The sequence below is a fragment of the Amblyomma maculatum genome, chromosome 1, assembly GCF_055883805.1.
Source record: "Amblyomma maculatum isolate TAMU_Amacu chromosome 1, ASM5588380v1, whole genome shotgun sequence".
Classification (NCBI taxonomy): Eukaryota; Metazoa; Arthropoda; class Arachnida; order Ixodida; family Ixodidae; genus Amblyomma; species Amblyomma maculatum.
In genome coordinates this window covers 84,950,853-84,978,386 of record NC_139344.1, presented here as the reverse complement: position 1 = coordinate 84,978,386, position 27,534 = coordinate 84,950,853, and the positions used below count along the sequence as shown (strand labels likewise).

Below are 27,534 nucleotides of genomic sequence, written 5' to 3'. Positions count from 1 at the left end.
TAACTATTCCCAGTCTAGCTATCTGAACATTTCGCTTAAGCAAGTGAGGAATAGTATTGAAGGCACGGGATCTATTTGCCTAACACCAATCCTTATTATACTATTATTAATTTTTTTAAAATATCTGCTTGTTCCCAAACTGTAAACGAAAGGCACGTAATGAATATAAGTTTACTATGATATAACCTTTTCATCCGATTCTCTTCACTTTTTGTCGTCTGGCCGTTTGAGTGCCTAATTCCAATCACAGCGAAGACATGAGACAATAAGAAAGTGCCAAAAATATAGGTATATAATTAAATGGGATTCGGGGAAATCATAATAACAGGGAAATTGGCTCCCTGGCCAAGTCGAGCAGGGCTCAAAAACTTTTTTCCTGGGAAGCCATCGACATTGTACTGATGTTGATAATAAACTTGACTTTCCTTTCTCTCTTCTCTCCACGAATAATAAATCACCTCAGACTCACACAATACCATATAAGACGCCTGCCATTACACAGAAATTTATCCACAAAATTCCTAGTGCTTCGTCCGTCTGTCATGTGTATTAATTCAGAGAATGTTAACGAATTGCGCCTCGTATTTACACAGGCCCCCGTAGACAGTGTATTTAGAAATAGAGGACAGGTGGCCGATAATACCTCCGCTCTCATGGTACTGAAAACGCTCGGCTATACTGAACCTGCAACTTTCCTGGCCCCATGCTCTCCCTGTATTTCTGGAACCAGAAAACTGCCGCAATAACACTTACCGCCTCTTCTATATCATGTGCACTGAAACGTACACGTACCAGGGCTGCTATCGCGTACTTTTACAGCAAAACTCCGGCAACGACTTCTGAGCGTGCCGGTGAACCGATCGCGCAACGGAGCAAGCGGTGTGATTCCGAGCGCCGATCTTTCGCGGTGTCGCGCCAGCTTGGCGTCGATTTCGTGGAAATCTTCAGTATACCTACTTGGATACATCCCAGATGGTTGCTTAATTGTGCATTTTCGTACTGAATGGCCAGACTTCCGTTAGCCGCGTCTTTGTGATAAAGGTTAATATTGGGAGGGAAAACCTAAAGAACTGCTGAGTTTAGCTGAAAGAGATTTTGCACATTTAATACATTAGCATGTGTCATAAATGCGCCGAATATTCACGCCTTTACGTGATTAGACGCGACGCTATTGAGCCTCTAATACGCCTCATTTTTTTGTCATTATTCGCATTTATTTAGAGCAGAGGTTATAAATAAATATCCACTAATGTTCATTTCCTAGCAAAAGTGATTAAAAGACAATATTATGAAAGTAATTTAATTTGACCACTCTAACTTCGTGCATCCTTCGATAGATATATGCAGACTAATTCCAGTTGTGCGAATCACTCACTTCACAGATAAATATCTACAATTATGCTTTTCATTTAATGAAATTCAGTTTCTTCGACAGGGCTACCTTCCAATTTGTTTTTGTCGCATCAGTATATACCGTTATTAACATCCATTTAAATTCTGCAGAGCCAGCCCCTTTTTAATGCGGCAGATTTTTTGCTTTTTCTAGAGTCCTCATGTAAGGATCCCCGTCGAAAAAAGGTATTGCTTTATGCATTGTTTTTGCATGTTCTCCTCGTATGAAGAGTAATTGCCATTGACAACGCATACCACTGTAAGCTCAATACATTCATATTATAGTGATCTATAGCAGTACTAATCGTGCATTGTGAAATATGAGCAGGAGGAACAGGGGAACACAACCAAAGCACTTCTCAACCGAACTCTTAGAATGTCACCTTTTAAACGGGCAATCAATACCAGCGAAAAAGGGTGCCACATTGCATGCTGCCTTCTTGACTGCTGTCTTATCGTTTTTCCTTAGGAGGACTGCAGTGATCACTGTGCAGTCTCTGCAGACGTTTTTTTATTTTTTTTTTCCCTTCCACATAAGCTTCTTCCACACACATGTTTCGCAGTGCCTGTGTAACTGCTGGTATTCTGATAACTCGTACCGGCCAAATCAGCCACGAGAAACCGTTGCATTCGGATACGCATCAGACTTACCATTTGAAATCGAAAAATAAAACCAGATAATTTAATGTACTAAATGTAGACCAGTCTAACAGACGAACTTTAAATATAATGAAACTGTAAAGAGGTATCTTACATAATAATGAAGAGGCTGTCCATCTTGGAAGCTCCCATAAAGACCAAGATTTACCCACGGGAATATAGCCAACCTTCAATGAGCACCAGTGGCCATTTCGCGCGATGATTTCTAATGACGTCCAAAACTTCCTTGTCGGTTAGATGTCGCGCAGTGAAATCACCACTCCTAAGTTGCTCGGTTGAGCCCCGCCCAAAACATGCAAACAGCTAGTCCCGCCTCAAGTGGGGCCTACCCGGAACTTTTGCCTGGACAGCTCGCCAGCTTCAGTACGTGGATTGATGCCGGCGCTTCCTTCTCCGGCGAAAATAGAGCAAGCGACCCACTAAACGACGACACGCTGCACTGTGCACCATGCTACGCTTTGACTGAGTTGTCAAGGTCATTAAAGTTGCCCCGTCCTCACTGCGCGCGATCCACAGTGGGAAATTTAGCGTCTGGTTACTGCAAATTTAGCGTCTGGTACTCCCCGCCCTACCCCCTCCTTTTAAGAATTGTCCCCCTAGATATATGCCTTATCAGGGCCCTTTGCATAGCCTCCCTTTGTAAGGTGTATCTGCACCAAACCGTCTTTAGCGGTGACTAATCACCTAACCGGCATTGCAGTTTTTCCTGGTACTGCCGCTTTTACTTCTTTTGCAGGCTACAGAATCCAATTTTTTTTTCCACTTCATGACCCACTTTCTTCTCACCCATCCTCTCCTCCCCACTCTTTCGCACCCACTTTCCCCCCTCCCCAGCTTTTCTTCTTCGGAAGCAAAAGCGTATTTAAACCCCTGCCAGTGATGATCGCTATGCCCAGACGAAGACAAGTCCACTTGTCGAAACGTTGGCTCATCTGCGACCTGAGGCGTACCCTATTTTACCCTTGTTCAGTCCTTTTTTATACCGTGCAAACCATCTTCTTCCTTTCGTTCTGCTTGAATCCTATAAACCAGGTGGTTTCACAAGAACGAGCGGAAAAAAAAAAAACAAACGGAAGCACCAAAAAAAAAAAAAAAGCTCCATTCACGAGAAGGCGGCCATTATCAAAGCTTCGGTTTCAACCGCATATTTCGGCAAAGTGTTATAATCCTTGTACTTGTGGGCTATTCGGTGAAGCCAGCCCAACAGAGTGCTCGCCAAAAAGGTAGTTGCGCGCGCTCTTTTACAGACACGTGTCACCTGCAGCACCTAGAAAATGAAGCTAAATATGCTGAATAGGACTCCCTCTGTCCTCGTAACGCATTATTCCTCCTAGCTCATGCGGACCGCGGAAGAAATGGATGCGCATTGGCATGGCTGACATATTCGTTCAATGCACTTATGGTATATTCAGCTCCGTATAGGACGTTCAGAGCACGTTTTGAAACTGCCCGCAATGAACATTGGTGGCCCATTAACCGCCAGCTACGTATGCCGGATATGCCCATTGGCTTACGACACTTGCAGCCAAGTTGCAACCACAATCCTCTAAAGCAGCAACGTTGTCACGAGGAAATCGCGATGCCCTTTCTATTCGATATGACGATGTTTAATTGTATTTCGCTAGAAATGTGGGGAGAGGAGGGAGGCCTGTGTAAAGGAGATCAGCACATGGTACGAAAAGGGTGAGTGTAGGGTACTTCGTGTTGGAGTACCTTCAACAGAAATTATTTAGTCACACTTAGTCGAAATTTCCGAAGCCCTCCAGTATGGCGTCCCTCATAGCCTGAGTCGCTTAGGCGTCATCCTTAGGGATGACGCCTAAGAGCGGCCCCACCGTTGAACTACTGAGGGCAGCACTGATGAGCATCTCAGAGAAACTGTTGTTCTGCTCTTAGCCCGACAGCTAAATGCACTGTAATTTCACCTTAGATTTGCGCAATTCCATTCGCGCGCGCTGTTTACCGTGTTTCCTCGCAATTACTCGCCCTTGGCATTGTGTATAGATAGATAATGGTTAGTACCAAGTAGTGACATTTCTCGTTCGTGATAATTGCGTATTACTCTTACATCCTACGAACAAACACGGCTCAATGATATTATAGGCGAAATTAAGTACGGGAAATTTATTTGTGTGGGGAGCGAAAGGGAAGCACAAATAATTGACTTCGTTTAAATTAACGCAGTAATTTCAAGTAGTGACAGGAGGGCATGGAAAGCAACACAGAATACAGGGGGGGGAATGGTTTCTTCTGTATGTTTTTGTTATTCGAGGTTTCTGACATGGTTGAAAGACAGTTTGTAGTTTTTTCTTCCACTGAAATATTAGATCACTTGTTATTCTTTATTTCAGGAAAATCCATAGCCGCTGACGGTCAGTCGTGATGAAGATAAAGAAAGTACGATTAAACCAGAACCAATATCCTGCGTTGCTAAGTGAACCAGCACTGCATCACACATTTGACTTCTTTCAGCATAGGAGCCTTGTGCTGGAGTTTTGAACATGATGGCGCCGCCTCGTGGCGGCTAAGGAAAACCTGACTGGGTAGTACAACAGCGGCGCAGGCTTTCGACGTCGACTCGCGCTTTTTTCTGCCCCTTGGCGAGCGTGAAAACGCCCGTCATATATCATGGGCGTCATTGTGAACTGGCAGTAGCCTGAAATTTCAAAAAAAAAAAAAAAGAAGAACTGCGGCTGCCTTCCGTCGAAACGTTCAAACATATGCGGCATCGATCTTGCCGTTTACTCCTCCGTCTCGAAACATCGGCACCGCCGCTATATTGCTGCTTGTGTTGTAGGGTGCCACGGACAAGTTAACAATTCCATTGTTCGACTCTACTGCTCTATTTCATAGCCACACGAAGCGGGGCTACGGTGTGATTGGTACGGGTGATCAGGTGCATGCATGCTCTGGTTCAAGAGAAACGCCTCTCGCTATACGCTGGCCGCTCCACCAGCTCAAAGCTGAGATATATAGAGTACAGCCGGCTATGTGCTCGTGTTTATTTGTGATCATGAGCGAAACCGCCCGTTATGCTACTGTTTTCGGCTGCTGCACAAGTATAAAAACTGCACGTACGGCAAGCAAAGAAAGGTGAGGACGGAAGACTAGAGCTCACTTAAAACGTTTGCTATCTCAATGAAAAAAGCAATTCACTTTCAAGAGGAAACAGCAATAGACAGCATTTGGCGCAGATTTATAATTACTAAGCAGCCGACAATAGCGTTTCGATCTTTATGCACCGCGCGTTCATGAGCTGACAGTGTGCTTCTAATGTGCGATGTCCCCACTACGCCAACAGGCAAAAGCTCTGGCCCGAGAGCTGCAAGTGCATAAGTTCATGGCGATTGGCAGTCGAGCAGTGGAACGAGATCAGCGTGCCTTCACTGGTATCTGTACCTTACCGTCCTTACGACGAACACCGAAGCTCTGCCGCGGCATAATTCGACGTTTCTGCAGTCCCAGCTTCAGCTTTCAGCGTGACTTTCCAGTACGTGGATTCTGTATTTCCAAACATCACTAGCATGACTTATCTAAAAGGAGCGTAAAAGGGAAAAACCAGCACAGGATCAACTTACAAATTCAGGGACAAGCATTAATTGAACGCAATCTCCAGCGACCCATGCACACGGCCCGCGCAAGGTGCTTATCGGAAAGAGTGTACCTCAGCAAAGTTATTTACGCTGCCTATTCGTGTTGCGGTTTCGGGTATTCACATACATAAGCTTAGTTGCATGTAAAGCTTTCGTAGTGCTTCACGAACTCGGGCGACACACGATCGCCTGGATATATCGACTGGCAGAGTGTTGAGACTTCGTCTCCGATTTCTGCATGTCGTATAATACCTGACATTGGTTTATTTATTGCTTTTTTCACATCGTGACAACCCTGAAAGCATTTTCAGCACCTTAAATTATTTGTAATTCGTACATAACACAAATTAAAGCGGTGGATCTATAGCGACTGCATGCCTTCGGATGCAGACGCCGGGGATTTGTACGTGACCCAGCAGACGCCTAGAGGGCGCTTTTTGGCACCGTTTTCGTGGCGCCCCTGTGCATCGCAAGACGCCTATAACTTTAGACGAGAGCAAATCTAATGATATGACACGGGAACCCAGCGTTTCGACGCTGAGTTATGATTTCAGTGATCGCCAGTATTCAACTTTAATACTGCTCAGGTTGACTCTGAATGCCTTATACTCTAGACTAAGGGCTGTTCTAGTATGTGGGCCGCTCCACGTAAAAGATCCCCGAAGCGCAAATGCGTACCACATATATATTATTTCCTTGTATGGTATGTTCCCCGGCAGCTGCCAGGCGACGACCGCTGTCTCTAGCTGTCGTTGTTATTAACTTCCAGAGAGAAGGAGGAGGAGCAAGATGAGGAGGAAAGGCAGGGAGGTTAATCGGTAAAGGAACTGGTTTGCTACCCTGCACTGGGGGAGAAGGGTAGATGGGTATAAAAGTTGTGAGTGAGAGAGGGATGGGTGATGACAGTACAGTTACATCACAGACATGTCACATCACATCACGTCACAGTCATATCACGTAACATAAAAAATCATAGCCTTTCGATCAGTCCTGTGCTTTTCATAAAGCGGAGCAGTGCCTGGGAGGCCTTCACCGCAGACGATCGCCGTGGCCAGGGACCTAGGATCTTAATTTCAGTTAGTGGGCGTCCAGCTAGACGCTCCAGCGCACGGCATAGGCACTGTCTTTCCTCGCTGTATATGGGGCACTCACAAAGAATGTGGCCTATAGTCTCGTCGCACCCGCAGTTTGTGCATGCAGGACTATTTGCCATACCTATCACAAAAGTATAAAAGTTTGTAAATGCTACATCAACCCACAGGCGGCACAGCAAAGTTTCTTCACATCGGGGTAGGCCAGGTGGAAGCCGGAGCTTCAAGTCAGGGTCCAGGGATTTTAAGCGGCAGTTCGCAAACTGGTCAGAATTCCACAAGTAGAGCGTGTGTTCCTGCGCAAGTGCGCGAAGCCTGCCCGCTGCGTCTGCCCTGGAAAATGGAATCAACACACAATCGCCGTCTTGGTGGGCTGTTCGTGCGACCTCGTCCGCCCGGAGATGGCCGGCTATGCCGCTGTGTCCTGGAAGCCATTGGTAGATGATGTCATGTCCTCTATTTATGGCATAGTGATGAAGTTGTCGTATTTCCGCGGCGAGTTGCTCATGGGCTGCATGGCGAAGAGCCGCTTTTAAGGCTTGCAGAGCTGCTTTTGAATCTGTGAAAATAGACCATCGTTGAGGGCTTTGCTGACTGATATGCCTAATAGCGACACGTAGAGCGGTTAGTTCTGCGGCTGTTGAAGAAGTACGGTGAATTGTCCTAACTTTTACTTCTGTAGTAATTGCGGGTATGACCATGGAGCCTGAAGAACTGACGGCATTCACTGAACCGTCGGTGTAGACGTGCATACGATTTGCATGGTACTCAAGGAAGTATTCTAGAGTGATTTGTTTTAGGTCTGTCGGCTACAGCTCGACATTCTTCCTGATGCCGGGTATTGAAAGAAGCACGTGTGGTTGATGCAGGCTCCACAGTGGAGAGGACGGTCTAGATGCGGGTGTAAACTGGGACGGCAGAATAGCGCGATGCGCATCAACGGTCTCTGTAAACGATGTACGCAGCCTGGTAATAGGAAGACTGGCCAAATGATGACAGGGAACCCGGGTGATGTGTCGGAAATGTGCCTTCAGGGCGTCAACTGTTAGGTAGGTAGATATGGGATGCTCCTGAGCAATCAAAATGGTAGCAGCCGTAGAGGCACATTTCGGAAATCCCAGGCAGGTTCGCATAGCTTGAGCTTGAACGCTCTGTAGAATTCCTAAGTTGGTTTTCTTGACATTTCCAAATGCAGGTAAGCTGTACCGAAGAAATCCCATAAATAATGCATGGTACAGTTGGAGCATCGACCGCACGGACGCTCCCCATGACTTTCCCCCAATAAAGGCAAGTATGTGAGCAATTGCTGTCAGCCTCTTTTTCATGAATGAAATATGGGGAGTCCACGAAAGATTTCTGTCGATGATCACTCCCAGAAAGCGATGGCTGCTTTCGTATGAAATTGCTTTACCATCAATGCGTACGGTGTAAGGTGACATGTTCTTGCGTGTAAATGCAATTAGCGAACACTTTTCAGTTGATATCTGAAGACCTTGCAGGTGGAGGTAGGACGCAACTATACTTGCCGCCTTTTGAAGCCTCGCTCTAACCGGTGGGCGCGTAACTCCTGATGCCCAGATACAGATGTCATCCACATGTATTGAAAGTTGTGCCGACTGTGGTATTAAGTCAACAAGCCCGACAAGAGTAAAATTGAAGAGTGTTGGGCTTAGTACTCCACCCTGTGGGACTCCACGGGAAGTGAAATGAGAAGATGTTGGGCCATCCTCAGTCTGCATAAAGTGAGATCTGTTGGATAAATAACTGCGTATCCAGCAAAAAACACGACCGCCGAGCTCGGCAGCTTCCAGAGCGTCCCAAATGGCCTGGTGAGTGACGTTGTCATGTGCGCTCTTTATATCCAGGAACAACGGCGCGGGTAAGCGCTTCAAAATTTTTTGGCGTTGTACAGATGATACCAGGTCCGCCACGTTGTCAGTTGAAGAGCGTCCACGTCGAAACCCTGACATTATATCCGGATATATGCGGTAGTGCTCCAGGTACCACTCAATACGTGTAAGCAGCATTCTTTCCAGTACTTTACCAAAGCAACTAGCCAGTGCAATTGAACGGTATGATGTCAAGTCCAGAGGCGATTTGCCAGCTTTCAGGAGCGGAACTAAACGACTGCACTTCCACTCGTCTGGAACTGTACCCTCAGTCCATGATTTGTTGTAATATTCCAAAAGAGCGTGCCTAGCTTCTTGTCCAAGATTTCTAAGCGCAGGGTATGTCACACCATCGAGACCCAGTGATGATGACCATCTGCAAAAAGCCAGCACAGCTTCAAGTTCCTCCACAGAGAAGGGAAGGCCCATTCGTGAATCCCGTGAAGCTGGAACATCGTTGAAATGTAGCGTTGCCGTTGGAATCGATTGGCCTGCTACCCTAGGGCAGACATTTTCTGCTACCTCGACCTCACTACGTCTTTGATAGAGTGCGACGGATTTGAATGGGTAGAGCTGTTTAGGGGATGTTCGGAGACCACGAACGGCATTCCAGATGCGTGATAAAGGTTTGCGGGGATCAAGCGTTTCACAGAATGACCGCCAACGTTTTTCCTGGAGGGCTTGAATTCGGCGCTGAATTTTCTTTTGCAGGCGCCTCGCATCTCTGAGGTCGAGGCGCGACTTCGTGCGTCGGTATCTACGCTCTGCCCTCCGTCGCAATGCTCGCAGGCGCTGTAATTCCGTATCAAACTCTGAGTAGGTAGGCACTGGGATGAAGAAAGACGTCGCGTTCATCATGGCCTCCTTAATTTTCTATTCAATACTTGCAGAGAGGCCTGCTTTGCAAGCATCTTCCATAAGTGCTTGAAATGCCGACCAATCGATGTGGCGTATTGGTGGGACAGACGTGGACGTGGAAAGGCCATTAATGATCACATATGTGGGAATGTGGTCACTTCCGTGTGTTTCTATATCTGCAAACCATTGGACGTTGTTGGTAAGGCATCGAGACACGAAAGCTAAATCAAGACAGCTGCTGTAAGTTGCCCCTCGAATAAAAGTCGGTGTACCGTCATTAAGACACTGCAGGTCATGATCAGAGGCGAATGACATAAGCTTTCTTCCCTTGAGGTTCATTCGAACACTTCCTCACATCATGTGGTGGGCGTTAAAGTCTCCTATAATGATCCAAGGGTCAGGTGTAATCGCCATCAAGTCGCTCAATCGTACGGCGTCAAAACGACTTGGTGGCGACATACACGCACCCGCAAGTGTAAACGTGAGATTGCGTTTCTTCACTGTCAGGCAAACGTACTGGTTGTCGTTGCTGGGAGTAACCGGATGGATTACATATGTGCGTTCTCGCCGAATATAAATGATGACCTTGCTGTTTCCCTGGTGCGTTGGAGATGCAAATGCCTCGTAGCCTGACAGTCGTAAGATCTTTGGCACATTCGGTTCACAAATAACAAGGATGGGGATGCGATTTGCATGAACATATTGTCGAATATCTGCAATTCGGGACTGAAGCCCACGGGCATTCCATTGAAAAATAGAGGCGTCCCTGAGTTTTTTTTCCAAATGGTAATGCTGGGGGAGCCATTGTGTCTGCTGCTGTAGAGCCGCTAGAACTGGTGTTAGCGCGTCCAGAACCTGAGCGCATTTTGTGCTGCTGAAGTGTGCAGACCAGATAGCACAGCGCGGATTGCATTCATCATGGACGTGAGAATGGCAATTACCTGTAAGTCTTGGCCATGTTCCACATCATGACTTTTCTCTAGCTCGGCAGTAGGTGCATGAAATTCGGTTCGCGGCAAGTTTCCTGGCCCAGGAGACGTGGAAGGTTTTGGTAACGGTGGCCAGTTAACGTCTGAGGCACCACCTCCAGATTCACCGCCCGTCGAGGTCCCTTGATTTAAAACTGCAGGCATAGGAGTAGGACAAGATGCAGGAGTGCTCGAGGCCTTGCTATTAAAATTAACTGCTTTCTTAGATGATCTTCGGCGACGCGAACGACGCCGTCGCACCTTAGCAGCGGCCTCTCTGTGTGTAGATTGATCACGCACCATTTGCTTCAGCACTGCCCGTTCTGTCTTTAAGCGGGGGCAGTCCTTTGAGGAAGAGTCATGAGGGCCATCCATGGCAGTTGGCGCACTTCAGAACAATCGCGCGGCAAATGTCGCGGCTATGCGACTCGGAGCATCTAGGACACACGATGGAAGTTTTGCAGACCGCACTTACGTGCCCAATCTTCATACACTTTCTGCATTGAAGTGGCTTGAGCACGAAAGGCCGGACTGGGTGTCGGAAATGTCCAACCTTCACATGCGATGGTATGCAGTCTCCCTTGAAAGTGAGCTTGATGCATTTTGATCTCCCGAGGCGCTGCACTTGCAGGATGGTATTTGATGCTGGTTTGATTAAGACTGGTAGATCGGTGTCAGCGATGGCCTCGTCAACATTGTAGATGACGCCGGCTACATAGTGCCACTGTTCTGAAGAATATGGGAGCGCATACTGATGCGCCGAGTTTGTTGATGGCGGTCAATCTCTCCAAAGCGCTCCGCTCCATGACATCAAAGGCAATTATGTTTTTGTAAGGATTAACTCTAACGTCTTTGATCTTTCCAGTGACGAGGCTTTCAAGGAACACAGACGTGACTTGCCTGTTGAGTTGGTTCAGATTGTCTGTTGGCGTCTCTGGTACAAACAAGACAATGTGTGTCGGAGGGCCTCGCGTAGTGATGACCGTGGAAGTGCTTGATGAGGACTAATCTTGTCGACGGTGGAGTCTTCGCTTTCCTTTCTTGCTAAGCACCGGCACAAACCCATCGTCGTCGGCAGAAGAGTCATCCTTAGCAGGCAAGTACAGCACGGTGGCCTGGCTGCCTGCATCACTCGAGTTGTAGAGGCGCTTCCTCTGGGCGACCGCTGCCGACGCACCGGGTTCCACAGGAGGCCCATGAGTGTCCACTTGCATCGCCGTGCGGAAAAGGGAGCGGCACCTCCCGGTTATGTCACAAATTCCAAAAAAAAAAAACGGATACGGGAACGCAGCGTTCTGGTAAAGAACAACTTCTTCTTCAGGAAAGGCAGTGTTAAAGGCCAACTTCCAGAGAGCGCCACTCTGTATCTATGGGCTGTTTCAACCCGAATTCAGATGCCTGCACTCGCAGATAGACAGTAGCAACGGCCGACCACGACAGTCATGTCGTGGCGCTATAGACTGCTGTGAATAGCACGGCTACCTCTATCTCCCCGTCTACCTCCACGTCTACCTCCAAGTGTCACCTCCATGAAAAACACGCTAAATCTTTCTACTTTAGCTTCCCGTCGAAAATTCTCACGGTTATGCCTATTTCATAAACTTTTCTACAATTGCCCCATTATACGAGATGAACTCATTTCTGTTCCGTATTTCACCTCATTCCGGCTTGATCATGCACATAAAGTCGACATACATCATACAAAACCAAAGCTTGTTCGCAGTCATTTATTCCCCGCACATCAGCAGATTAGAATCACCTTCCCGGATCGACAGCCAGCATTCAAGACAGTCTGCGATTCTGTGCCAACTTAGCTAACATTGTATACTAAGGCTCTTAACAATTGTAGTCATTTGTCCTACAATTACCAATATTATTTTTATCTTGCACTTAGAGCGATATTCTTATCATAGCAGCTAAAAAGGTATAACCAGGAACATGACGCTTGTATTTTTAAATTTTGTTCTTTAACCTCTGTTATCTTATTTTTGTAGCCACTCCCGAGTTAAATGCCCCTGGCCTTGATAGTAATCATAAATAAATAAATAAATATCATTTGTGCCAACTTAGCATCAAACCTATTCTGACACTCCATTGAAATTTGCCCAAATACACGCTTCAGCTAAGTGTATATACTGATCGGCTGGTCTACCTCCTTACCTCTTATCCCTGTGGCTCTAACCTTTAGATAGCTATACTCCCTGATTAGACAACCTCATTAAATGTGGTCCTGGAAAGACAGTAATTAGACAGAATCTTTGAAATGCCGTCGTTTAGTGATTAACAGTGTGACACCTCTGTGAACACCCCTTTGGAAACCTCCCTCTTCTGCGCCGCGTGCGCATTCATTGCCTCAAGCCGGCCTTGGCAGCAGGGAAAAGTACATCTATACCAGGAACCAGCACAATCCAATTTTAAGAAGCAGCAGGTAATGACGGACATATGGAGCAAGAACTGATTGAAAAGACGTTCCTGCGTGAAACTGTATGACATGCCCAGATGTAAAATATCCGCATATTCTTGGACCGTTCGTCCTCCCAATGTTTCAGGTATCTCCAGAAAAGAAAAAAAAAATCTTTTTCTCGTTGTTTCTATCTCGGTATTCAAAATTTCTCGACATTTTACATCTCTAATTTCAAGGCAAGTCAAATGGAGTAGTCGCGGCCGAACCAGGTGGGATGCTGATATTAGTAAGTTTGCGCGAGAACAGCATGGAGGCAGCAGGAGCGAGACAGGGTCAAGTGGGGAGCAGTGGGAGGAACCTTCGAACTGCACTGCGCGAAATGGGGCTGGCGATGTTTTATCAAGCGCAAGATTAGAAACCGAAGTTGCCAACAATGTCGCAGAGGGCAACTGCGATTAAATTTCTGCGTTCACCTTCGCTTCCGGCCTTCAAGCTCATTGTGCACAGGAATCTCGCGCTTAGCCCTTCGCCCACATACTCGGTGCGACGGGTGATTTTACACAGGCCTCACTACAGCGCTGTTTCCTCTGTGATGTTATATAGAGCGTCCTGAAATGGCTTCGAGCCAGCAGGGCTGGACGGCGACGTCCCTAATTGAAGCCGTTTGTCCGGACGACTGCACAATCACGTCGAAGCTCGTCTACTTCTGCTTTCGCGCTCCTATTAGCGCAGAGTGGCGTACGCACGCCGCAGGCGTTGAGAACGTGAGCTGACGTAATAAGCGGACGTCCTTGGCAGAAAAAAAAAAGCGAAGAGAAAAGCGCGATATTGCGAAAGGAAGTCGCCCCGTGCAGCCCACCGCGAGAAGGTCGCTTGAGATGCGCGCGGCAGCCGCGGCATGCCGATAACTTTTTCTCGCGATCGACTCTGACGCTCGACGACGCGTGGCCGCCGCACTTTTTGCCAGGAGGAGGTAAGCGTTCGTTGTGTACGCGCTCCGCTTACCATTCGAAGCTCGATGGCCAACATTAAACCTCCCGAGGCGTTAAAAACGACAAACAAATTATTGCGGAAGATTATCGCGAGATGCTCCGCGCGTCTCGTGCACGTGCCCTTTCCAGTTTAGTTTCCCACCGTGCCGTGCGACTTGAATTAGAACGCGGGAGAGAGGAATATGCACGCGTTAGCACAGCGGCAGCGACGCGCGTGTAGCGTTGGCTAGTGGAAAGGCTCTCGTTAGGACTTCATGTAAATCATTGTCGCTTCGAGTGTGCCAGGTTGACCTCCCTTCTTTATTCTATTCTCTTTTTCTTTTTTTTTTCTTTTTTTTTTGCGCGAGCGGTAGAGGGTTAGCGGCTCAAGGCGCGCTTAGCCTCGTCGAGCATAACTGGCCGCTATAGTAAGAACCGAATGAGGCAACGGCAGCGAGGGGCGTGACCGTGACACCTTTCTGACGTGGCCTATCGACCAAATCAGAACAAGTATGCACACCCGGGCGTGCTTGTCAGCCTTCAACTAATTTTTCTCTTCGCAACCACCGCGCTCGAAGAGCACCGCTGCCTTTGCCTCTGGCTGACGCTGACTCGCTCGCGCGGGGAGCGTTAGCCGCAGTATCACGATTGGCGACAACACTTACTTTGATAGCGTTTTGCGAACCGCTACCGCCTCATCGCTTTCGTAGTCATTTTTTTTCAAGTGACAAATGCGCTCGCACTTTGGGGCACCGCCGACTGTGCCTGGCCCGATTGGCGACGGCCGCGCTAGTGGAATGGTGGTGGACGTTCACGCTTCGTCAATAGAGGAGCCGTTAAAATGGGCGACTTTAATTAACGACCAACGTTTCAGGTGATGCATTTACGCCTCCTCGGTACCAAACCTCGCAGTCCGGACAATGGACAGAGTGAAAATGTTCAGGACGTATTCATGTTCTTGAATTTTAGTCCCTTCGAGACAACAGCGATAAGAACAAGGTTTCTACTGTCCCATCCAGGTGTTTCCTTTATTATATTTTGACTGCAGCGCATACCCGAAAGGCAGTAGAAAAGTACGAATGGGTGGCTAATGGTCTTTCTTGTTTTGTTGTTTTATGCCCTACAATGTTAAAACATTCCCAGACGATCCGCCTTAGCATTTGCTATATAGAGTTAACAGCTGTGAAGAAAACTCTCTACAACTTGCGCTACGTTGACAGCCATATTGAACAGCTTTCAGCCGTCTGCACCGCACACGCGTGTACTAGTGATACGTGGAATGGGAAAAGCCTTAATAGGAGATGGGACATCACGCGTCTCATGGCCTCTTAAGCGCTTCAAGTTGCACCGCGATACTTAAATAACTCGCCTACCAGGCTGGTGCGCACGCAGCTCTTAACTGCTGAATTTCTATCTCCTACTACTATGCTCAAAAGTCGGTAAAAAGTGTTTTTTTTTTCTTGTTTTCCCCATATAGCATTAATTCTTGAACAGTTAATAGGAGTAATTCCCTATAAGGGAAGTTTAGTGGAGAAACCAAAGTGTCAATAATACCAAGGCATGGCTGTACTACAAAATACGAAAGTTTCGATACGCGGCAAACGCATGCCGTAAAGTTTGGCACCTGGGATATGCTGGTGCTAGGCAACCAGAACAATAATCGGACCATTTATATAAGCACTCCTGTCCGGCGGAGCTCTCGCTGAACGTCTGTCGGCGAATGTGCTAATTAAACACCATGAACGCTAGAGTAGGGGTTCTATAAAGTAAGCGCTCAATTTTTACCAGAGATTAAGCTTCGTGAGTACTGGTTTCGTATGAGTGTGCAGTCGTCAAAGAATTTCCTTCCAGAGTTTAGAGGAACAAGTCGAAGGGGCAAACAGGGTAGTTGGTTGTTCTCATGGTCATTCATCTCCTCGCTTTAAAAAAAAAAAAAAAAAAAACAAGGAAACGACCCAAAATTAGGGCCCGCGGCTCGTGTTTTTGTGTTGCGTCCTTTTCGGTGTCCAAGCTTCTTCAAAAGCGCTATAATGAGTGAACAGCCGAAGAAGTGTTTCGCAATAAGAAAATTGTTGCGAGAAGGAAACGGTAATAATTACTTGTAGCCACCTCTGCGACACTAAGTACGCTACGAATTAACAAAGCGACAGCGTATGAAGCCCATGCTCCACAAACTGTGAGCAGACAATTGAGGTTGTACCTTTGGTAGGCAGTTGTTGGCAGGTGACACGGGGGCCTGAACACTGATTGGACGCAGGGTTGTTTGACGTCACGAGACCACATGACTTGGCTGAGTTAGCAGGAACTGCCAATCATTTGAGGTGGAAAGGTGAGATGGTAGCAGAAACCCTCCCGCATCTTGCTACCCCTAGACCACGCAGACACATTCGTGTGACTCGGTTCAAGCGGGGCTTTATATTAGTGTCGGGTGCTGCTTCATCCACTGCGGTAGCTCGCGACTGTATGCTAATGAGCATATGTGAGACTATGGAGGCACATATTAAGAAATTATTCATTAACTGAGCCACAAATAGCACACAAGTGGACGCGGATCGCAAAGGGAGCAATTAAAACCGTCGCGTCGTATCCTTGATGGCGGAACATAAGTGCCCCTCCCAATTTTCGGAAATTAAATTACGCGCCACAAGCATATTTGCACAAAAGCAGGGTGCATGGCAGAAAAGTTTTGCTATTGTGAATTCAATTGTGGAAATAAAGCCAAAAAACGTATAAAAAAACACCATACGTGCGGAAGCACTCATACAGGCGTCCTAACCCGCGGAAGAAAATTGTCAACGATTTTGTGGCCGAGGCTCGTTGCCGTAGCAACACTGTTTCCTCGCATGTGAGACCGGCGCTTAGAAAAAAAGCGCAGTAAATTCGAACTACGAATTCTTCGTAGGAAGCGAGCACGGGTCTTCGCAGCTGAACACTCCGCGTAGCTATACACTCTCGCGCCATGGATTGCTGATCGTCGTCTCGATACACTTTCATCTTTCCGCGAAATCTTTCGCACCTCCTACTTGGTTTAACTGCGATAAAATACGACCTTTTTTTACTGTTTTGCTCCTGCTCTACGCTTTTTAACGAATCATGCGAACCACATACTTTGAGACTTAAAACCGCTTTCAAGGCAAAGGGTGTAAAAGTAAAATGATCCGAAAACAGCCATGTAGGTACGCTCTTATACTTTTTCTCCGCTGCAACTTCTATGTATATCGGTCTTGTGCATTGTGTGCACTTGTCAAACAGATTGTGTTTAAGCACGTTGAAGCCTGAGCATAATATGCACAGGCTTCAACCATTCACGTGGCTAAATGTGAAGACTCTTGGGTGTTAAATAATGGCACTTAATGTCTAAAAAGTGATAAGATTAGTGGGATAACAGCGACTTGCATAACACGAACACAGAAAGAGAGTAAGTTCTTGATGACTTTTAGCTGAAAATTAGAAAGTTTTCCTTCTCTCCATTGGCCGGCAGAAGACGCTCTTCAAAGAAAATGTTACGCATAGCGTTATATGACCTAGGCATATCGTTCATCTTCAGTGGCCTAATATTTGAAAAAAAAAACGGATAACAGCTAATTTAATGAGCGTTGTGTTATATTACTTAGAAAGCTGCGAGCTGTTACGTATACGGAGTACAAGCAGCCCTCACTGAAAGCATAGATTAGGACGCCAAGAAAGAAATTAGCACAGGAATAGATATGATTCATTTTGCGAAATTCGCGTTCATGGGCAAGACGTCATTGATACCCTCAGATCCTACGGAGCGATAACAGGCTAACGAAGCAAGTTTGAATTACGCTAAAAGGGAATTCAAAAGGGGCAGGGGAGAATCACATATGTAACATTAAGAAAATTAACAGCCGAGTGTATTGGAGAACAATTACGAGGGGATGGTATTACAACTGTGATATGAAGGCATCTAATATACAGGATATATAGTCCCCCATCAAATAGAAGGATAACATGAATACAAAGGAAAGAGAAAGGAGCAGAGAATTAGGTAAGAAATTTTACTAGGGTATGGATGAATGCGGTTGGCGTAAAAAGAGGCCATTGGTGATCGCCGGGAGAAGCCATCATCTTGCAGTAGACACAACTCGGCTCATGATTAGGAAATTTATTTTTAAGCTATTTCTCAGTGATCAGTGAGTTCTAGTATTATTAACAGCGTACAATGTATTATCATCCTTTCAAGTTTTGTCTTTTGTTTTGCACGCTAAATATCGCTTGTCTTCCTCACAAGGTTCAACCATTATTTCAGCTTCTGAAGAACGCCATCGACATCCCCAGGTGGCCTGCCAAAATCCTACCGTGACAGCTCACCATCAACCATGGGCCTCGTCTCGCCCTGTGAGTACACTCTGCTTATGAAACTCATGTGTTCTCCTCGCTGAGACTTCCCTATCGGAAAGCATTACCACGACTGACTCCTCCAATCTCTCTTAGACTCCCTACTATGGAGCTCTACAACTCGTTATATACCGCGCAGAGACGAAGTCAAGAGAAGAACAAAGGCAGCGCCTTGCCTTGCCTTGTTTTTCTCTCGGTTTGGTCTTTGAATCTGCCTGAATTTATGTTGTATTGTGTGTTGTGCTGAATTTAATGCCGCATAGGCGTTTATGAAGTGTTTAATGATGTTTGTAATGACTCCACCGGCATTATAACGGAGCTTAAATTGAACGCCATATTGTAGGTATGCTTTACATCATAAAGTTGTGCGAAAGTGAAGCCAAGGGTTTAGGAGCGGCGATAGCATGGACCGCGTAGCACCACATTTCCACAGAGTGTCAGCATGCGCGCACAAATTATCCTTTTCGTCCGGTACTCCAAAAGTTACCTCAGAATGAGTATAAGTGTCCTTTTTTTTCATAGAAGACTTGAAGCGTTCCACCGCTCTTCACAGCAACCGTCACATGAATTCATCCAGGGTCATCACGCTGCGGTTGATGAGCCATTAAATGATCGCAATGCGCACAAAATGAGGTGCCTTTCTGGTACTTGAGCAGACATGGCTAGGGAAATTAAGATTCATTATGACATATGTGTATGAAGAGCATTTCTAAGAAAAAGAAGCGATACCTGGGCTAAGAGGCTGGCTTCATTTGATCCAGCTACATCGCCGTTCACTGTGCACTAAAGCTTCAGCGCTGGCATGGGTCTGCATTTCGCGTTCTTGAAATGCGTTCTCTGAGGCAGAGTCAAACCAGTGACCTCGTTTTCAGTATAGCTGAACACCGCTGCCTCCGAGCCATTGAGGAAAATAAATAACAAACAATCTAAATGCCATCTCTGAGGTTCAAAAGCTACTCTGATATTTGCGTAGTGCTGATAATCGAGTCCGAAAATCTTAGACGTGCAGATGCGTATACATGAATTAAAATTAATAATGTACACACTATAGAAAATATCAAGTACTGTCGAAAGGCGAAACCAAATAAAGCGGTTTATTTTGCTGTTGTAACCATAGCCCACTTTATCTGAAACTACACACAGCCGAGATTAATTACGGGGCGATTTTTTAGATGTCCTTCACCTTCACCGCCACTGGGAGGACTGTTCTTCTTTTTCTTTAGTCTTTTCACACTATCAGATTTCTGCGAGGTCTTCCCCCCGACAGCTTTAACCAATCAAGAGCGCGAAGAAAAATGGCATAAGGATGAGACTGGCTCGAATAAGGAAGTGGCGAACCTAATTCATCGTCTGGAGTCGCACTTCCAGCTTTTCTAGCTGCACCTTACAATAGTACGCTATGTGAGCGACTATTGGACGAGCATTCAGAGGATCCAATGTGAGAGTATCCTTTTTTTTTTCTAAGTAATTGCAATTCCTTTCAGGCAATGGCGAAAAATCGCCAGACGCAAGAGTATTCGTCCACACCTATAAAGAACAGAGCATTGCTTGCCTGACTGCGTGAAAATGGGGGCGCGGATGAAACTTACACAGTACGGCATGCATGTAAATAGAACAGTTATCGAACAGTTATTATTCCTTTGAAAGTTATTGTTTAAGTCACGACGAAGAAGTGAAAAAAAAATTAAGGTATGACGCGACAGGATCTTTTTGGACAGGAACGTGAACGAGGATTTTTTTGCGGATCCTTGTTCACGTATACTCTCAGCCCTCACCAACGTGCACTTCACCGCTTTCTCAATCACTGCTCCCATAATTAGCGCATTTCTGTAATCACACATGCCAATTAACGTAAAGTCGTAAGCTGCCGCATTGTGCGAAATATTATACGATATAGATACAAAACCCAGCTTGAATCATGCCTTATGCGGACGAGCATGCGTGCAGGCTGTTAGGGCTAGTTGGTTCATGCTATACGTTGAAACGGCGCAAAGGACAGGAACTCAGTAAAGTAGAGGGCGCCCTTTCTGTTCCTGTTACTTCCTGTGTTGGTGTCCCTTGCTCTGTTACAATGTAAAGCGCAGACAAAGAGTAGCGTGTAAAGCTCGCAACCCAAAGTTCAGGAGCTTGATTTCCAACTCGTTAATGCCATTAATTCACTTACTTCATATAAATACAGTATTTGTCAAAAATATACAGCCCAGGGGGTTCTCTTCTAGGCCTTGTAACGAGGCGCTTGCAAGCAATACCGGAATATATAGGAAAGTAGAGAAGAGTGAGGACGAGATTTGTCATTTACGAGATTTCGAACGCTTGAGATGCGGAACGAGCCTACAGGGCTTAGAAGTAAAACAATTGGGCTGTATTATATTTTTGACAAAGACTGTACATATCCTGATTATGTATAATCAATGTTGTAATCTTGTAAGCCCATTTTTTACAATCTTCCAAACACTTTTCCATTACGCCGCTCTTCATGTTACGTCATACGTTTTCGACCAACCCAAATTTTCCAGAGAAGTCGCCGGCGCCGCCAAGTTCTTCGCTGAACGGAGGTCTTCACATCGTCGTGTTAAAAAAATTATAGAGAAAGTTAAGCTCCGCCCTAAAGATGTGACGCGTCGGCCACCTTTTGTTCTCTCTGATTACACACATACTCATTGGCAAATAGTCATATGATACCATTTCACATTAAAGACCCCCAGACATGCATGTAAACCCTCGCTTATTCCCCAGCTAAACAAGAGTGCCTTGCGGCTGTAGTGATTAGCGCGCTTTGCGCGCAGCCTTCAGTCCTTAAAAATCTGTCAGAGATATCAATTTCATTACAAAGGTAAATCTTTTGATAGACGCGACGACTGTTATTTCGCAAGTGCAAAGCGATGCGGGTTAGAGTTCTAACTGTAGTGTTCCTAATTATTTCTTTACTAATAATTTGTTAGAATGCGTGCCCTCGTACCTTCATTTAGCAGTTACCATAACTAACAATTTAAAAGTAAAACCTCTAAAGCTTATCGTACTCTGGGATATTTGCATCGGAATTTTACTCATGCACCATCATCCCTCAAACAAAGGTTTTACACTACTTTTGTTCGGTCATAGCTTGAGTACGCGTGACCAATATAGAATCCATTTCACGCCTCACTAACACAGAGCCTGCAGGCCATACAAAACCACTCAGCTCGCTTCATCGTAAATAATTTCAGTAGGACAGCAAGTGTAACAGAAATGAAACTGCTATTAAACCTTCCCTTATTATATAATAATCGGAAACTCTCCCACATATGTCTCTTCTACAAAATTTATTATAAAAACAGTATTTTACACACACTTAGCATACCATATTTTAACACCGTCATAGATTCTAACTGATTTTTTTCAAAGACTCGAACAAGTTATCGGCTTTATTAACAATTATGTCTAAAACCGGAATGTTTAGAAGCGCGCGTGAAAATGCTTTTCTTTGTTGTATTTATGTATTTCGAGTGTTTGTTTTTCTTCTTTTTTTTCGTTGCCATTTTGGTTTGCGTCCTTATTACATTAGCAAGAAGTTTCAAAAAACTGTTTTACTGCTTAATCATTACATATGAGGGCTTACCATCGTGCACTTTGTATTTTGTTTTGCCGTGCTTATCATCATCAGTTGTAACTCGATCTATTGCATACGTTTTTCATTTGCTTTTCATTCTTGCTAGTTATTTCATATATTTTGTATTGCGTTGACCCCTCCCCTCTCCAATGTACCCCGTACCCTAACGGTAAAATAAATGAAATGAATTACATGTAAGGTTTCAGTCAATTTCATTTCATTCGTGACGCCACGTTCATCTTGAATTTTGTGGGATGTATGAAATTTCTGCATAAAGTCATGTGACTGGACCTCATGACACTGTCAACCAATCAGTACTGTTCGCTCACGTCCAACGCCGACAACGACGACTCCTGACTTTCTGCGACACTTGACCTTTAACGCTGTCACATTAAAGCCTGCGGGTTTGCACATTTTCATAGGGAGGTATTTTCTTCGATAACTGCACAGGGCGCCCGCACCGTGCTGGTGCCTCGCGCTACACGGGCTGCGCGTCTTCCGGTTCCATATGACCCAAAGAAGTTCGAAGACGACAGCAGCGGATTCCGTGTCGTGAACTCTCAAGAATGCGCTTCCAGCTGAAGTTTGGCAGGGGCATTTTTGATGGTTAGGACCGAGCCCCGCGGACGTCTTACCGCTGGACACTGAATCGCTGCACGGAGACATGAGCCTGCAATGTGCCTCGCTTTTGTGCGCTGGTATGCCTCGATACACTCGCCGAGCCCCAGCTCTTCTCGGGGCAGATGCTTCAGACCGCCCGCCACTACCAACACCTAGAATCCGACTTTCCAGCACGACCAGCGGCCACTGCGCAGTCACCTGCACCTTAGCCGGTTTGTGGTGCCATACATCAACATTTTGCGGATCAACGAGAGGGCGCACTTTGTCAAACTATTCTTTTATCTCAAGGTCACTGCCGTGATTACGAGTGAGGTGATTAGCAACTATCTAGCAAGGGCCGACGGAGCAGAAGCGTCTCGCCTATACCTCAACCTCAGCAGCCCGGGCATTGACGATGGCGTGCACTGGTCCTTCTGTGGCAGCCTCATCCTCAAGCTGCTGATCCAGGACCACTTTCTGGCATGGATCGTGATTGGACGGCTTTCTCTGCACTGCACACATTGGACCTTATTTTGCTACGCCTCGTTGGGAGCTTCTTGCCCTGAACTGGATGCCTCCGGCTGGACCATTCCGGAGCAGTGCGAGTCCATCCAGAAGCCCCTGCCTTTCTCCTGCGCCTATGTCTTCAGGGCAACGTTCCACATCGCCTTCGACATCCTAGAACAGGTGGTGCTCTTGTCAGAGTTGACTCTCAGTAGGTTCGTCAGGGAGGTCGAGCAGGCAACAGTGGAGCCGGCGTTCAGCCACAACGTTCCAAGTATTGATGCAGGCAGTAAAGTGCTGCTCACGTGAGCCTTTGAGGCTTTCCATGTTCTCTTTCGTGAACAGACGCCAGCTCAGCTCCCTCGCTGCACCGGCCTAGTGCGGTGCGTATTCATCGCTCCGGAGCGGAGCATTTTGACCCCTGCGAAAGCCCACTTTCAAAACGGAGTGCTGCGGTAATTCATGCAGAGTTTACTAGCCACGTGTCGTTACTATAGATACTACTGCCCCCTCTTCCTACTCTTTGGAGCCTACGGAAGTTAATGAAAGAGAGCGTACTGCCGCGGCGCGGAATGAAACGCTGGAAGCAAACAGTCCAAGAGCGCTGAATGGTGAAATTGTCAACGCGAACAGGACCTCGCCTCTTTGAAGGAGCGGTACAACAGTGCTCATGGTGAGCTTGGAATGCTGAAGACAAGAGCGGCCGACCTTCACATCAGGTGCAAAAAGTATGAGAAGACAAAGGTGTAATCGCTGCCAGTAGTAATAATACTACAGCGAAAATACGCGAGGAAAAAGTTCGAAAAATTAAGCGGTGGAGAGCAGCATGTGCGACAGCTTCGTAACTCATTGGTACAAACAGTATGAACTCGAGACAAGCTTAAGTGAGTGACTGAAGGTATGAGAGCCAAGAACTAAGATGTTGAGCATAAAGGAAAGGCTTGGATGTGGTCCTTGAGAGAAAGCAAACACAAACTACTGACAAAGCTGCACAAGAGGCCATCATGCAGCTGATGGCTCGGCTCCCCAAATCGTTAGTGAAGCATTTAGAGACTGCAAAAATTGCTAAATCAGCTTACGTCCAAGAAGCAACAGCTCAAAGTAAAGTATATCCACCATCTAGAAACGTCACTGCACATCTAAATGCTTTCTTCGTTCATAAAGCAAAAGACTGGAATCGCCTTTCTGGAGATGCAGTTCATCCCGCTATTCCGGCACACTTTAAAGCATTCATTGAAAAACTCATGGAAGAACTAACAGCACACACCTTATGTCTCAACAGAAGCATTTGAGGTATAAATAAATAAAACAATAAATAAATAAATTGACTGTATCTTGCGCCCATGACGTGTGAGTCGAGCGCTGACTGCAAAACTTGACAACTGCCCAATGTCGATGCCAAAGAACCTCTGATACAACCACCGAGTTATACAGCCGTCAAGCGTACCAAGAGACTGAGTCTCCCTTCCAATTCCCTTAGTTCCTTAATTTCATGCCCCCTTTTTTTGTATAACCTGACGTAATCAGGTTTCCTTTCATTCAGACTGCCAGAGAAGGGGCTTGTACGGCAGAATAAAACATTCCAGTTCGTTCTCCACACACACACACACACACACACACACACACACACACACACACACACACACACACACACACACACACACACACACACACACACACACACACACACACACACACACACACACACACACACACACACACACACACACACACACACACACACACACACACACACACACACACACACACACACACACACACACACACACACACAAACACAAAATTTTTCATTCACGTAGCCACGAGATGACAGCCTGGACCTGATCTAGGTCACCCTCAACCTGTATTCGCCGCGGATCAACATCCTGGAAGCAGTTGTGTTCTGCTTCATGCGCGAGGGAATGCGTGTTGGCTTGCAGGAGTTCACGTTCATGACTATACTTCGACTAGCCAGTTTCCCGACCACGGCACGTTTATGTACGCTGCGGTCGAGAATCACAACAGCACGGTGACGATCCGCTACCGGATGGGCCGCTTCGCGTCCATTCGGAACATAGCCAAGCTCAAGATCCATATCCGCCAGCGCTTCCCGACTGGGCAGGTCACTCTCGTAGAGTCCAAAAAGGTCTTGGACATCCCAGATACCATCAGAAGTGCCAACCCCGTCAGCGATAGGACACAGTTTTCTGGAATGGCGTCGACATGATGCCCGCGCCACTTGCTGAAGAGGTGTACAAATTTATGAAGCAAGGACCGCCCGCCAGCTCTCCAGATTCGGCATAGCGGAGCCGAGGATATTCTCTGGGTCATCTGCAAACCCGTCTGCCTGCGACCAAACGTTCGCAAATTCCCTTGCACCAGATCGCAGTACTCCGAAGTGATCAAGATTTCAATGACGCGGACAGCGACACTGAACCGGCCACTCACCACCACTCCCGAGCAGCTTGGTGTGCCAGTGGACACTTTCCTTCGGCTCTAACTGGACATAATCCTCAAGTCGATCGATTCAGTGGTCCAGAAATCTAGTGCCATTGAAGTTATGCCGGCATAATCTAAGCTTCCGCTACCATGCCAGAATTTATTCGGCACTGGTTTCCAGTTGATGCTTGATACGTTTATTTCTATCGCTACTTCTTGCTGTCGACCGGAATGGAGTGGCAGGCCTCCGGTACAAACTGCCAGTGAACCACACCCGAAACATGTCTGGCGCAATCGGAACTTTAAAGAAGCCCCAAAAGTGACAAATGTTTGCGCATGCAGCTTTACTGCCTGATTGAACTTTTCGCTCACTATATATGGATGTATCATAATTTTATTAAATATCGTATTGCATGGCACCAATAATAAAGCGTAATCACGGCTGGTTTTTAGCGTCTTCGTTGAAGGTGCTTCATCATGCGTAGCTTGCAGCATATGTTTTCAAGCTAATTGGGCCATGGTATAAAGAACGATGCAGCGTGCAAACATGAAAAAAAGAGCAGACGTACACGCGCAGCTACATACCATGCACACTGAGCGTCAGCGCAAGATCATTGCTTCATCATTATGGAATATTGCGCTTTTCTCCGAACGAGCACATCTTTGAACCCGGCCTCTTGCGCGGGGCAGAACCTTTCATGATTTTATTGCCTGTTCTGCTTTATCATAATTGTTTTTCCTTAACGGTAGACAGTTACCACACTTCAGGCATCTCAATCCAGACTTCTCTTCCCTCAACCCAGAAAAAAAAAGAAACAGGTTTGCAATCGTTGGTCGACTCACCTGCTGCCATATGACAGCAGATGAGACAACAAACGATAAATACACCTGTTTTCCTTTGCATTTTTGCATTATTGTAATATTACAAGACATAACAATGAGACACTGTAATCCGGGCAGCAGTCGCAGCTTAATAAAGAAATCCGCCTTACAATTAATCTCATGTGACAGTGCCTAGCTCTCGACCATTGTCCGCCTTTTTCCTGAGTACATCCATGACCTCTCTTCTGCACTCTTTTTTTCTCTCTCTCTTTGCCACTGCTGCCGCGCCCCTCCTTCTGCTCTATCCACGCCCCCCCCCCCCCTCCCCCTTCCTTCTCCCCCATGATTTCCTAGAAAAATTGCGACGCGACCCTCGGATATCACCTTCCCGTTCCTGTTTTTCTGCAAGAGCTTTTTGCCCCCTTGATTGCTGTGTGTGTTTTTCGAGCCGGCTTTTATACAAGTTGAGTCTTAGGTGGCGCTCGTTGGCGGATAAAAGAGCGCATTTTCTAACAAGGCCACCCTCATCAAAGCGGTAGCCCAGCGACTGCAAGCGCAACACAGGAAGTCATTTGGCACTAATAAGCCACTTCCTCGCGCGGGCTCACTGTTGGCAATTGCGTTTTAGCGCACGCGAACCCAAATATTCAGCAAATGGAGACATTTAGCGCACCGTTTATCATCATGCTGTGACCGTTATCTGAGTATTGGCGTAGCTGAAATCGCACCGCTAACAGGTCGCCGATTACTGCTTAACACGACAGAAGCGCTACTAACGGGCCGTTATTCCGTAACGCGCTATCACTCGGTATCGCGAATCCGACTGAAATGCGTCTTAGCTGAAATAGCGTGCACTCAATCACGTAGAAAGATGAATTTATTGATTGGAAGAGCAGATAGGCCGGTTAGGAAGATGAATATCAAGATGAATACTCTGCTCTTGGGGAAGGAGAAGAGAAGAACGAGGGTCCTGATGGGTGATGGAGACAAAAATATAGTCAGGGTCATTCGTTGGCATCACAATCGCGGGTCGAGGCCCATGTCGTTTAAAACCGGGAGAACGTCCGCATTGGCGGAAGCGCTTTCCAACTCTCTCGGCTAGTCGCCTGACGTTTTATTTCCTTCTAGCGTGGCCTGCTCTGGAAACGATTCAACGAAGTGCCAACATTAACCTTTCGCGCTCATATGCTGGTCACACACTGGTACTACGTGCTCCACAGTATCAGTTAGGGCACAAGTGGAACATTCGAGGAGTCCGTAACGCAAGTGACAACGTGCGAAAATATATTAACGATAACTAAGGCAAATAACTTTTCCTGCGCTTATTCATACGTTATATTAGGTGTTTTCAGAATATACTGCAATAAAATTGAAATACCAGCCATCACGTGCATG

At 46.4% G+C, this 27,534-nt stretch overlaps 1 protein-coding gene and 1 pseudogene across 2 annotated transcripts in view; one reads left to right on the top strand and one right to left on the bottom strand.

Moving 5' to 3' along the window:
- Window positions 1-8,953: 8,953 nt before the first annotated feature.
- LOC146203006 (uncharacterized) lies at window positions 8,954-11,665 on the bottom strand (annotated as a pseudogene).
- A 2,023-nt stretch (window positions 11,666-13,688) lies between these two features.
- LOC146203005 (pancreatic lipase-related protein 2-like) overlaps window positions 13,689-27,534 on the top strand; it is a 52,717-nt gene continuing 38,871 nt past the window's right edge. The window contains exons 1-2 of one of the 2 annotated variants that reach the window (XM_084588492.1): window positions 13,689-13,828; window positions 18,097-18,185. In XM_084588492.1, the coding sequence (XP_084444618.1) occupies window positions 18,167-18,185 (19 nt within the window). In that variant the 5' untranslated portion in view covers window positions 13,689-13,828; window positions 18,097-18,166. Of the gene's footprint in view, window positions 13,829-18,078; window positions 18,186-27,534 lie in introns of both variants that reach the window. The other variant, XM_084588493.1, reaches the window with a different exon arrangement.